This window comes from Diadema antillarum, unplaced genomic scaffold (genome assembly GCF_040938485.1).
Source record: "Diadema antillarum isolate AM-2024a unplaced genomic scaffold, OU_Dant_1.0 scf00000128, whole genome shotgun sequence".
NCBI classification, from domain to species: Eukaryota; Metazoa; Echinodermata; class Echinoidea; order Diadematoida; family Diadematidae; genus Diadema; species Diadema antillarum.
Genome location: NW_027271017.1, coordinates 3,015,334 through 3,029,327, shown reverse-complemented (window position 1 = coordinate 3,029,327; position 13,994 = coordinate 3,015,334). Strand labels below are relative to the sequence as shown.

Sequence of the window (13,994 nt, the reverse complement as noted above, 5' to 3'; positions counted from 1 at the left end):
GGGATCCCCCTCCTGCGATATGGACTTTTTGTGCAAAAAAAACCCCAGAGTACAAAAGTCGCGTTTAAATTTCTAGGCAATTAAACATAGTGAAAAAAATGTAGTGCGAAGGACTATCCATGATTATAACATACAGAGGGTACATTTTTATTGTTCATCTTGGCCTTTAAATAATAGTGATTATTACGGGGGGACACTTTTTTTTTGGGGGGGGGGCACAAACTCGTTTTGCCCCCAAAATTGGTATGGGGGGGGAGTGCCACCCCTGCCCCCCCCCCTCCCACTTCCGACGCCCTTGAGAGCGGATCCAGGAATTCCGTAAAGGCCGGGGGACGCCTCCCCGATATTTTTTTTTTCGTTTTATTTCTTTTGTTTCAACAAAATGTAAAGGGGGGCCAGGGGGGGGGGGGGGTGTGGTCCTCCCTTGATCCGCCAATTTGTTCCCTCGGAAATGTCGAGGTCAGGAGCAAATCAAGATCGGAAACGTAGATGGCAGCAGACGACAAGCGTCGAAAAATATTCAACATCTGGAAACATGGCGAATTTTGATGTCCCATCATGGTAAGTCTTCGTAATGGTTGTATCCATTCAAGGGAGTATGTTGTAGTTGTGATATTGGCGGAACAGTAGCAATTGACATCATGAAAATGTGGCCGAAAATGTGCAGTCATCCTCAAGAATGCTGTTGGTTATGCCGAGAAAAAAAAAAGCCCTTGAAGTAGCGCAGTGCGTCTGATCTCGCTTGCAGACTCTACAGACAGTGTGTAACTAGCAGTGTGCTGCACAGTGCTCGGCACATGAAAACCATGCAGTAGACTGTGCCGGTGGGACCCGCGGTTTTACAGTACACGCAGCGTTTTATCCTCACAGTAAACGGCCGCGGCAGCGGCGGCGCCGACAAGGACGAGCCCCATATGGCCCCATGCCCAGCAACCGTAGCTGGCCAGCAGGGGAGAGTATGAGTAGGCCTACTCTCGTCGTACTGGTAGTGGTACAGTACCGGTACCAGCAATCGGCTGAACTTTCTTCTTCGTATGTACTGTCCAACACCCCTTAGGCTCCAACCGGACAGGGGGTGCGCTGGTGTTAAATTGCGCGGAGAGAGAAGTGCAAGTGTGGGGTCTAACATTGTTAGTTGCTTTGCTCCTGGATGTATTGTAGGGTTGCTGCTTTAAAAGAGTCCTGGTTTGTAGTGTGAGAAACTGTTGATGGGAGTGAGTTCCAGTCTATGTGCTATGATTGTTCTTGGAATAAACAAGTATTTATAACAATAACAGTTTCTGTTCGTGGCGATTGGGATTAAGCTTGTAGTGGAGACTCCATACATAGTGTTACAGTAGTGGAGGTCTAAAAGATGTAACCATTGGCATGTAAATGTAAGAAGAGCCACGTCACGATTATTACTAAGATCCAGAACTACTTTAGGCCTAGAATTCTACTTAACAAGTTAGAGATACTTGGCCCTTGGGTGACCCGCACCTCGTCATAGTTAATGTTTATGCATATTTTGAATCACATTTCATCACTGAAATTCTATGAATTCCTACGCACATACAGGAAAAATGCTGAAGATTCCAATAGAACATGTAACCAAGCTAGAATCTCAGACTCAAGTTCACTGATTGATAATGGAAATTTGCAGCTATCGTCGTCAAACGGGAACGATGCGGAATAGCTGTGCGCTAAGGAAGGGGCCCGCAACTCGTCACCTGCGCTCCCATAGACAAAGCACGTAAAAGATGTGTGCGGGTGACCCTGAGGCTCCCATAGACATGTACACGTATAAGATGCGTGCAGGTGACCGTAATGATACTTTCAACACGTATTCCTACTATAAATTTCAGATTTTCGCGAAAAACTCTTCGGTTTTCACCACAACTTGCTTGGTTGTGGTAGACAGAAAGATCTGTCTGTCCGGAGGACTCTTACCATTAACGCTGTCCTCCGTAGACAGGGGATCCATGAAGCCAGACGCAGTCTCCGCGGAACATTCCCTGACGGACAGATACAGACCGATCTTTCGGTCAATGGTTGTGGTAGTTCTGCCAAGTTTCAAGCGTGCTGAACACAATCCCAGGCATAGATAATTGTTCAGTGCGCTCGTAACAATTTTTAACAGGGTGACGGTATTCAGGCCCCTGGCGAGGTGCGGGCTCCTCACTACACTAGGCGATCTAGAGCTCTCAAATGCACCATTGTGATTGTCACACAAACTGGGTATAGAAAGTAGTTGGGTAACAATTAAGACTCGTAAGAGAGAGAGGGTCAGAGTCGGCAAAGAACAGCATCGGGTAGTGTTGATACTGTATGGGAAAATACAGTAGATTGTAACGTTAGAACCTATGTCATGGGGATGTTTAATATCACAACACAAGGTAAAGTAAAACCTCCATAGTAAAAGTCATGAAATCCAGTAATTCACATAGTACTCAGAACTGCAGTCGTAGATCTACATGTCTTTGTGGGAGTTTGACAATGTGAAAAAGAAGACGTGCAATATCTCATAGTGATGGTTTGAGCAGATTTGCGGGAAGTTAATTCAGTCAAACTGAGATCCCAGTTGTCACAGCACAGTCTATAACCTCTCCCCTTTTACCTTGTTTGTAACTCATTTCCACTCACTTTCATTGTACTATTTCTTTTATTTCGATCATGTAAACCCTACTGTATATATTTCTTTCAATACTCATTCTGTGCCACTCTGTCATTGTGTGTCACTAGGGCTGGAAAGGCTCCAGCAGGTCTGCACTTGGATGTCATGAAGGAGAACAAAATGATCGAGGTGAGCAAAATCTCCATCAGTCTGACTTTTCCTAACTTTTTAGTCTCTAATCACTTTTGAGCCAGGTTGGCCCATGCAACATACGGATTGGTGTAGCAAGAATGTCAAATGTACTTTGAGATTCAGGTTCTTCATCTTCTGGTTGATATTGCTTGTACAAAATTATATTAAAAAGAAGTGAGGAATGGATTGTCATGCGAGATGGAGTCTAGTCTAGTCATCAGAGAAAAACGCAGGAACCAATCAAAGGACCTTTGCTGAAGACTTGGCTGAATTTCTTTATCGTAAAAACTTGTGCCCTGGACTTACCGCCTGTTGCTAAAAGTGTTTGGTGATGAATATCCCAGCCAGTCCGCACAGCTCTTATTTGAAGAATCTCATGCATGCTAAAGACACTTTGCACCAATGGCTTATAAGCAAAATGCAGCTATTCCATTGGTTGAAATGACTGGCTAAATCATGCAGGATTTGAGTTATACATGTACAGTGTACATTGTAAATGCCACAGGAGTGGTGTGTCAATTTAAGCTTTACCCTGGTTAATGAATGAGAGTTTTAAAGGGATATTCCAGACGATTTTCATAATTTCACATTATGTAGTACATAAATCGACAACTCCATGTATAGATTTGTGGAATTTATTGTGGTTCTTGAGCAGAGAAAAAATACTTTGAAAAATCTTTAAGAAATTACACTGAACAAGGATGATGACATAGGAGGTTCAAATATTTCATAAATGTAGCAGTGTAATTCCAGTGAATACCGCTTGCTTGCAAGTTCACCTGTGTATAATCTATGCATGCCTTCTTCTTTTGTTCTGCTTCCTTGAGCCCCAACTCATGCACTCTTATGGTGACTCTGCCATGTCATCATCCTTGTTCATTGCAATTTGTTCTAAATTTTGAAAATATTCTTATTCTTCATCCCAATTATCACAAATTCTGAAACTCTGTCCTCAACTAATTTATAGTTGATCAAATGTTAAATCTAAAAATCATCCAGAGGTCTCCTTTGAAGGGGATGGCTAGTAACTGATCAGTGGGAATGCTGGGGGATGATTGTTCAAATCCTTGTTGGATTCATTGAAGAGTACATGTACATGTGTGAAAATTATTTGCTTCAGAATGGTCTCGTATTCAAGTAATGTGCACTCTAATGTTTCCAGGTGGCCGTTAATGATCGCCCCGTCACTGTACAGGCATGCTAACCTGGAAACATTGATCGCAATTGTGCCAGAGCAATAGAAATAGGAAATATGTGACCCGCTACAACTCCTGTACAACAAAAGGATGCGAAAGTCGGGGGAGGGTAATTTTCTGAAAATGGCATGACATTATTCCTTTACTCTTCTACTTTAATTTCTATATAGCACAACCCATAAAAGTACTCGGTTGCAGAAATATCGATGATATAAGTGCATGTCAAGTGCTTGAGGAAATCAGAGTTTCGAGAAAAACGCCTTCAAAGTTTTCCTTCCGACGCTATCATGATCAAGGGGAGGCGAGACAGTTTTCACCGCTTGATAATACAAGGCATGCTCCTAGCGACCTCCGCGATGTTCATTCAAGCTTAGCGTAGGCGGTCTACGCACGACCAGTCACTAAGCACGACCAGTCACTAAGCAGAATGCCACGCACTGACCAATAAGATCACTCCCTTGTTGCTAGGGTGGGAGTCTACAATTGTAGGTGCAGCTCTGAATCCAAATCTTCGGACATGTTTCTGTTACGTTTAAAGTCAGAAATTCATGGCGCAAAAAAACGCTGATTTCTTGCCTTTGCTTTAATCATTTAGCTGTGAAATTTTGGCAGATAATAGACAAAACATTAGACTACGAAATTATGCAAAAAACACAAAACCGATTGTTTTGACTGATTTTAATGATATGACTTCAAACTCAATTTTTTTGTCTCAACCGTCAGCAACTTTAGGATCCTTTTGTTGTAGTGGGTCACATATGACTTGAAAGAAGGGCCTATATGGGACGAATAAAATGGCTGGCAACATCTTCTTTCACCATCCCAAATAGCCCTAACAGTACACTGTACACTATGCTTGTCAAATAATTATTTGTTAAGTTTAATGTAATGAGAAGTTGACCGCATGTGTAGTAAGACTCAGAGATAGCTGTTCTTTCCATGCATTCTTTGAAATCTAGAGAAAGAAAAAATTGTGACGTTACAGTGCTGTATTTTCATTCAATTTCAGAAAATGATGGTTGATGAAAAGAAGTGCTACTTCTTTGGCCGCAACTCAATAGTCTGTGACTTTATCCTCGACCATGCCTCATGCTCACGTGTGCATGCCGCCCTCTTGTGGCACAAACATCTCAACAGGTCTTTCATCGTTGACCTTGGTAGCAGTAAGTACATGTATGTTGGCTGCATGAAACACTGGTACAAGTTTGACACTTGGGTCTTAAAAACAGGTTCCATAAATATATTAGGGCCAGCATGTTGATCTTAAACCAGTAGTGGGCAGCATACGTGTTGAAGAATAACAGTGTCAGCAAACTTCTGTTGGCTTGTTTTACAGTATGAACATGATAGTAGCACTTGAAGCGTCAATCAACACTAATGAGTACAGGACAGTAATTAGACAAAGGACTATTAAAACAGTTGCAAGTGACTGACAAATTGCCCTTTATAGACCTAAATAAACACAATTCAATCAGTGTTTACGTACTTGTACTAGCCATGATGAAGCACTGAGTAATAATTGTCTCTTCATGTCAATTATGGGCAATTCATTATTCAATAGCCATAAAAGCAAAGTCTCAACATGGGAATCATTAATTTGAATTGCGACTTAACAGGTTTCTTTTTATATAGTATCATATAGAAGTCTCTCATTGTTTGGAGAGAGAGTATGATCACCTAATTAGGACGTTATCTTCTACGTATGTGTGCCGTTGCTAATCCACACACGGAACCTCCGTTTAATGTCTTTTCTGAGAGACAGTGTTTTTTGCCTGTTTATACTAGAGGGGATGGAATACTTACACCCAACATTATTCAGTGAGACTTGGGGACTCAATCCTGGTGCTCTTGGATGTGAAGGTAGACGCGTTACCGACTGAGCCATATCCCCACCCTTGCCTCCAAAGTAGCTGGATTATATGCACACACTGCAATGCATTGGTGGTGCCATATTGAAGTATAAGGTCTTTCTCTGGGTCTTGCTCTTTCCCTTTCAAGCACATGGGACCTTCCTAGGCTCTATCTGTCTGGAAGCCAACAAGCCCCAGCAGGTCCCAATTGACAGCATCATCCACTTCGGGGCCTCCACCCGCTCCTACATCCTGCGGGAGAAGCCACAGACCATCACCGTGGCGATGAAGTCAGCCGATGCGGAGGTGATGGACAAGACGGAGGAGGACATCTCCACTGGGCTGCTAGGACTGCCAGAGGAAGAGAATGAACTGGACGTAAGAGGACCCTTTTCTCAGTTTTCCTGATGCAGGCGACTCCTATATTACCATAAAACCATAAATTTTTGTGTGCATAAAACTTTTGCTAGGAGCCAAAATTCATTAAAGTATAATGCACATGAAAGTGTTTGTCTGCACCATGCAAGGACTGCCAAAAGGCGATTCGTGCAAATCTCATGCAGCTGAAAAGGCTATCCGCTCCTTTGCAACAAATTCGTGCCGCAAATGTTTTTGAATTTACCGTGTAAGAAAGTCCTCAGAACCAGCTGTCTTCTTTTTTTGTATTGATATCTTATTATAGTTGTACATTATAGTTTATAAGAATATCTAGATGAGAATTTTTGGACCTGAATTTTCACTTCATCCGAATGAGTATTTCAGTTAAACTGGGTTTGTTAAAATGGGAGTGCACTGTAGTAGGTGACCTGTGAGCAATCATAGTCATTGAGTGTGGAGTGGTAAATGGCATTGTAAGCCCGCAGACCAATTCATAGCACAATAACATGCAAATAAACATTCTTTGATTTTCTTATTTTACATGTAGTCTTGATCAAATCCCCTACAGTTCTGTTTGTCTGATTTTATTTTACATTAATCGTAGCATGGAAAGGAGATGGATCTACCGTGCCAACATGCTTTTGTTCTAACCCTAAACCTTACCCTTTTGTTTAAAGTGAAAACATATTTCTGGTATTCAAAGGTTTGAGAACACCTCTTGCATAATTTCATATTTGCTTGTGATATACCGAAAGAGTCTACCAAGAAACTTCCCTGGCTGAAGTGATTTGCTGCGGTGATGAGTTGTTTCGGAGTATTTTGAGATCAAAAATAAAAGTTGGTATACTGACTTTTATTCCAGAAGGATCCAGGTTAACTTCGTCTCAGGGACAACTCGGCCCTATTTCAGACAATTTATACACAGTTTGTTGTCGCCATATTCTACACATAGGCGCATGTTCATTTTGTAGGCGCGCCAAAGAGGTTGTTTGATGCGCGCGTTGTATCAACTCGGCCCATAACTGCGGTCAGCCAGAACGCGAAGTGCTCCCATATTACAACCCTGTACAATCCAGAGGAACAACTTTTTGGGGTAATATTTCGCATTTTCGTCAACACCCAATGTTATTGTTATTACAACGTTATTCCACACATTTCCTAGGCATATGTGTAGATTTTGGAGCGAAATTTGACAATTTTGCAGGAATACCAGAACTATGTTTTGCCATTAATCATAATGCTGTGCAATGTAGAATCCTGTTTGAATGACAGATGTCATTGGTATTGTCTTTTGCGTTTCTGAAACCGCAACAGAATTTAACAGAGTTCAATACGGCTCACAACAAGCGCATCGGCGCAATTGGCTTCGAGGAGACTCAGAGTCAGGGGGAGATGCAGCGGGCCAAGAGGAAGAGGAAGCACTCGCATGTCTCGTTTGGAGAAGAAGACGAAGTCATCAATCCAGGTGAGATACAGGGTTGGAACATGCATGGAGGAGAGACTCTCACCCTAAGCTCCTCTTAAACAGGAGATTTTCCCACATTGACCCCAACAAACGGGATACTCTTTATTGTGAGATCATGCACACAATACATTGATTATGTGCTTGTAGAGCATGTGACAAGCTTGAATAACGATGTCCCTTTTAGCCGGGTTCCAGTCCCTAAAGTGGATACTGGAAGCTATAATGGTTCTAAGGTACTTTGGCATAGTGGATAAGGCTTACGACTTCATTTGGAGGACCGGAGCTCGATTTCCACCCAGTGCTTTATATATCCTTAGACAAGCTGTTTTTACCCACCATGTCCCCCTCTACGCAGGTGTATGAATGGCACCTGGCAATACTTAGGCAATGATAATGGCAGGACCCTCTCTCTAGTAGAGCAGTTGCAACACTGAAGAGGCTATTCTGGATTAAAATAAAGAAGACATTATTAATATCATTATTACTATTATCTCAGATATTTTTATGCCTCCACTACGAAGTGTCACCGGAAGCATTATGTCTTTGGGTTGTCCGTCCGTCAGTTCGTCTTTCTGTCCGTGATCAATTTTGTGGGCAGTTTAACTAAAAAACTGTTTGAGGTATCCTAATGAAATTTGGCATGTATATGTATGAGTAGGCAAAGTTTTGCCTTTCAACTTGTGGGCACATTATGATCAAGGTCAAAGGTCAAATGCTCAAATTTTCACTATTTCCCCCATATCTGTGCAGTGCCTAAAGGTATTTTCTTGAAACTTAGTTTATACATTAACTACCAAATAAAGATTCTTCAGAGAGCATTTCGGGTCATGAGTTTCAGGTCAAAGGTCAAGTGAAAATGTTATAATTTCACTTTTTTGTCTCGCCCACCGGAGGTGAAGGTGAGACTAAGGGATCCAAATGGCGTCCGTCCGTCGTCCGTCCGTCGTCCGTCCGTCATCCGTCGTCCGTCACAAATGTTAAAGTTTTCCTGCAAGACTCTCTTATGATGCATAACTTGGCAGCTGTTACAGCAATGGCAGCCACACTTGGGTGATAGAAACACTAGGGGTATCTTCATGTTATGGTGTTGTCAGAGGTCATGTGATGATGTCAAAGGTAATTTGAGGTCATATATTAAAGAGTATGTGCAAGACTCTCTTTTGACAAATGACTTCACATAAGTTGCTTGGATTACAACCTAACTTGGGTCATAGATGCACTGGGGGTACCTTCATGTTATGGTGCCGTTGGAGGTCACAGGATAAGGTCAAAGGTCATTTGAGGTAATACGTTAAAGTTTACTTGCAAGACTCTCTTATCACATGTAACTCGACACATGTTGCTACAATGGCAATCAAACTTGGGTGATGGATGCACTGGGGTACCTTCATGTTATAGTGCAGTAAGAGGTCACATGATAAGGTCAAAGGTCATTTGAGGTCATACGTTAAAGTTTACTTGCAAGACTCTCTTATCACACGTAACTCAGCACATGTTGCTACAATGGCAATCAAACTTGGATGATGGTAGATGTCTCTTGGGAAGTTGAAGGTAACCACAAGGTCAAAGGTTACAGACAGGGGTCAACAAACTTTTAGGGCCCAATGTTAAGTTTTTAGGGCGCATTTCGTTTATGGCTCATAACTTTTGATCCCTTTGTCCGTTTGTGACCAAACTTGGATGGAAGATGTTCCTTGGGGAGGTGAAGGTCGTCACAAGGTCAAAGGTCACAGACAGGGGTCAACAAATTTTTAGGGCCCAATGTTAAGTTTTTATGGCGCGTTTTGATTATGGCTCATTACTTTTGATCCCTTTGTCCGTTTGTGACCACACTTGGATGGTAAATGTCCCTTAGGGTGTTGAAGGTGACCACAAGGTCAAAGGTCATAAGCAGGTCAATTAACTTCTGGGAGTTCTAAAAAATATTAATTCCTTGTACGCGAATGGGCGAGACACAATTTGGCGATTGCCTTGTTTTTCTCCATATCTCACAAATGGTTCAAGGTATCTTCATGAAACTTAGTACCTATGCATTTACTGACTGGCAGTGATAATCTAGGGAATTTAGCGGTCATGGGGCAGGGGTCAAAGATCAAGGTCAATCCTCAAAATTTCACTATTTCCCTCTTTTCTATGCAATGCATGTAGGATTTTTCTTGAAACTTAGTGCATGCATGTATTACCCATTAGAGATTCTCTTTGAAGTTTCTTGCCAAAAGGTCAAAGTACAAGTGAAAGTGCTAAATTTCACTTCTTCCTTAACCCTATTCTGACTGGGCTATTCGAGACCAAGTTCTTACTGGGGGGGGGGGGGGGGGGGGGTCAATTTGACCCCCCCTTCAGACCCCGCCAATCGCGCGATCACCGCAAAATTTTGCCTGAACATAGAGTAGGATGTCAACTACAAGATTACATGATCACACAAAAGAAAAATTTTGATTTTCTATTTTTAGTGAATTAATTATGAAAATTTACGCATGAAATCATATTTTCACGTATAACTCCATTAAAAAGACTGAATGATTGCTAAATTTTTGTGTTAGAGTTCCTCAAGACACATTGAACAATTTTCTTGTAAAAAAGTAGCACAATCATAATCAGTTTCTTTTGTGTTTTATTGTTTTGTTAATTTCTTATGTATTTCATTGTTTTTTTTACCTTTTGCTTTCTATTGTTTTTTGGCCAAAATTTGTTGCAGGCACTTTTTCAAGCTTATCTACATTGAAATTGATTAATTTCAATGGTTAAAAGTTGAAATAATCTAATTCATATCAATTTAACCAAAGAGCCTTAACCATTGGATTTGCACACGATATCATGAACTTGAGCCATTTTCGGGTTGACATGCATATGCAAAACATTACGTAACTTCAGAACGGTGTACCCGGACATCGCAAATTTGGTCTCAAAATATGCGGGAGACTTCAAAGAAAAAAGTCATGAAAGGACGCGGCTAAATCTTGGCGCGTTGCGGAATCGCGGCACGAAATGTGGAGGGGGGGTCAAATTGACCTCCCCCCTGTTAGAATAGGGTTAATTTAAACTTATAAAAGGGTGAAAAGTCAAGTAAATATCCTCGAATCCCCAAATACCTGCACTCTTAGGCAATATAGCCATTCATCCAATTAAACCTAGTTGAAGGAAAGTGAACATTCACCACATTTGTGACATTTTGATATTTTACCAATTATGTGAAACTGTCATCACACATTGTCAAGACATTGTACTATAGACATATTAGGAGAACCATGCGTTATGGCGGAGGCATACCAGTCACCATAGCAACATTTCTAGTCTGGTACTATCTTAACCTTAATCCTTAACATACTCATACATGTACATGACAAAATATAAATGTTGGGCAGGAGAAGATGGAACTTTAAGCTGGGAGAATGTGTCTTTAGTGGGAGGCAAACAGTTAAAGAGTGGGAGAAATTCAAACTCTAGTGGGACAGCAAGAGATTTTTAGAAAACGATCACAAAGCGGGAGATCTCCCTCCAAAAGCATGAAGAGATGGAGTCTCTACTCAAGCATCAGAAGGCTTATAGGCATGTGGGTCGGCACAAGGAGCTGTTACATTCAGACCAAAGGAAAGTTTGATGCGGATGTAGATGGAAATCTGTTTGTCGGTGGGTTGATCAGAAGGTCTGTCTGTGTGTCAGTCAGTCTGTTTGCAAAGATTGTGGTGTTGGCTTCTTTTGAATAATTCAAATTGAATTGGGCTTGTGTCATGGCTACATTGTTTCCACATTTTAAGAGGTGACAGAAAATTTGGTACCATAGTACCTTACCTGTAAAGGAAAGCTATGTCTGAGAAATACCAAATGAAGGATAAAAAGTTTTCGAACAATTTGACAGATGATCATGGCATGTTTCCTTTCCTATGCTGTTTACATAACACAATGTTCATAATTCTGTATTTTGATTCAACTCTACTTGTTCTGTATCAATGCAAAATAAATTTTTGCATTTAGTGCAAAATGAATATTATCTATTATTCTTATTGTTATTTTTATGCATTATCATATTATCAGTAGTAGTAGTTGTAGTAGTAGGAGTAGGAGTAGAAGTAGTTTTTTCATGTAGTAGGACAGTCAACCTTGCTTAAGTCAAATCTATTTGGAATGAAGAAATAGCTCTGACTTTATAGAAAAACTTTGACTTGTGAGGGATTCAAATCGATAGAATATAAAGAAGAGAAACTTGAAAAGACCTTGGACTTAGGCGATTTTTCGACATATGCGAGGTGAACATAAGCATGGCTGATACCAGCGCATATGTACGCGTACAGCTGTAAGTGGCGATTAGTGCATTGTCATGGTAAGAATGTATTACATAAAAAGGAAAAAAAAAATCAGATCGCAACCTCGCACAGCAAGCAGTGACACGTGTTCGGGGAGACCAATGTAATATGTTATGTTGACAAAATGAATAATGCTAATCCTCCACGACGCCAACTCCTAACTGCCAAATGTGTCACTTGGCATTGAAGTTTGGTTATTTGTTTTTCTGTTGATTGCAATGGACTGCAATTACAGTCAGTGTAGTGTTGATTATGTGAGTGTAATGTTCATATCATCCTTGTTATTCCTGCAGAGGATGTGGACCCTTCTGTGGGGCGATTCAGGAATCTTGTGTCGGTTTCCGTAATACCAGTTAAGGTGAGTCCTCACAACAGTGTTTGACCCTCGACACCAACCCCTGTAAAGCTACACTGTATAGATTTATTCCCTCAACTCGTGTGTGGATGTTTGAGCAGACTCATGAGAGTTAAGTAGGGTCATTTAATTGTTTTCAGAGGCATTCTCAATTGTCAATTCATGTTCATTGTAAGTAATGTCTAGCATATTTTCAGAGACGGTGACAACTTTTTGATAATGTGTTCGGATTTTTCAGGGTTCTATGTGTTGCAAAGAAATTCTTAATTGGAGTTGAAGTTGATTTAGAAGATGAAATTTATTATCTATCTATATTCAGCTGTTTACATGGCAAAAGACACATCATGAATGTAAGATAAAAGGTATTAATATGTAGTTTATGATTTTTTTTTTTAATAGGTTAAACTGCACATTTCCAGTTTGTTTGCTATCTATATATATATTTTTTTTTTTTGCGGCATATCATTGTGAGAAAATGAAAGAATAACTGCCCACAAATTTTGTTTATCATAGCATTGACTAATTGAATACAATATGCTCCATTCAAGGAAATGATGTTGTCTAATATTGCTCTCCAATTTATTGGAAAGGGACCACCATGCAATAAGTAAAGCAATGACTAGACATGAATGGTATTTTCCAACAGAAAAAGAAGACTGAGGACATGATATCTGCATCAGGGGACACCACCGTCAAGTCTCTTCAAGGGTTCAACTATGGTCCCAGCCTGTACGACAACCTGCCCTCCTCGGCCAATGACCCCAACTCGGGCTCGATGCCAACACCGACGTCGCCCACGGGCATGAACCCGTTTGGTGCCAGCAGCACGCTCGGACTCTTCAAGCCCCTCAATCTGGCACCGGATGTGGAGCCAGCCCGGCACATGCCCGCCATAAACATTGCCCCTGCCCCCGGCCCCGTGGCAGTGGGACCTGTGGGTCCCAAGAAGAAGAAGTATGCCAAGGAGGCGTGGCCGGGGAAGAAACAAGCTCCGTCACTTTTGTTATAGCGTTGGCCTTTGCCTTTTCACAGTCTGCAGCCAGAGACAGTTTGTGCCTGGTTTGTGTGTACATAAAAACAAGTCGGACCATTTTGTACATAAGGGACGTATTATGACTGCCTACTTGGGACTGAACAATCCAAGAAGGCAGATTTTTTTTTTTTTTTTTTTTTTAAATGCGCAATTGTGGTGGATGGTAAGCAGCCTCCATCTAATGATCACCATTATTTTAACCTGTTCAGGACGGGTTGATTTCGCAGCAACAGACATTTCCCATAGACACTTGCCCAAGTTTACTCGATACTTCTCCTCAACAGGAAGGGAGTTGAAGTATTCGTTGAGCCTACCTACACCTGGAATGACCCGCGATGGAAGCGAAGTGTTCACGACAGAGTGTACTGGATGGATCTTTCATCTGACAAAAGAAGGGGAAATTCTCAAACTTTGAAGGGCTTGTCTGCATGCATATATATATACAATATGTACCTGTCAACTACACTTTTGTACCACCCATCAGAAAGCAACATCAATGTGTACAGATAACACTCAGTCCATTATTATTCATGCTTCTCCATGTCTGCTGAGGAAGCTGCTATCCAGGCAGCCAAACTTTGTTGCAGTGAGGGCGATTGTCCCTCTGAAATGTTTTTAACATGTCCTT

General features: G+C 41.3%; 1 protein-coding gene across 1 annotated transcript; it reads left to right on the top strand.

Moving 5' to 3' along the window:
• Nucleotides 1-533: 533 nt before the first annotated feature.
• LOC139720412 (nuclear inhibitor of protein phosphatase 1-like) lies at nt 534-13,405 on the top strand. The gene is made up of 7 exons (XM_071631772.1): nt 534-561; nt 2,722-2,782; nt 4,991-5,144; nt 5,980-6,209; nt 7,524-7,674; nt 12,272-12,336; nt 12,980-13,405. The coding sequence occupies exons 1-7, from the start codon at nt 536-538 to the stop codon at nt 13,340-13,342; spliced, it is 1,050 nt and encodes a 349-aa protein (XP_071487873.1). The 5' UTR covers nt 534-535; the 3' UTR covers nt 13,343-13,405.
• The last annotated feature ends 589 nt before the right edge of the window (nt 13,406-13,994 follow it).

Bases quoted from the DNA above. Each gene is read 5' to 3' on its own strand.
- LOC139720412 (XM_071631772.1), top strand. From the start codon at position 536: ATGGCGAATTTTGATGTCCCATCATG. The intron at 562-2,721 runs GTAAGTCTTCGT...GTGTGTCACTAG, and splicing joins AATTTTGATGTCCCATCATG to GGCTGGAAAGGCTCCAGCAG. The intron at 12,337-12,979 runs GTGAGTCCTCAC...ATTTTCCAACAG, and splicing joins TTTCCGTAATACCAGTTAAG to AAAAAGAAGACTGAGGACAT.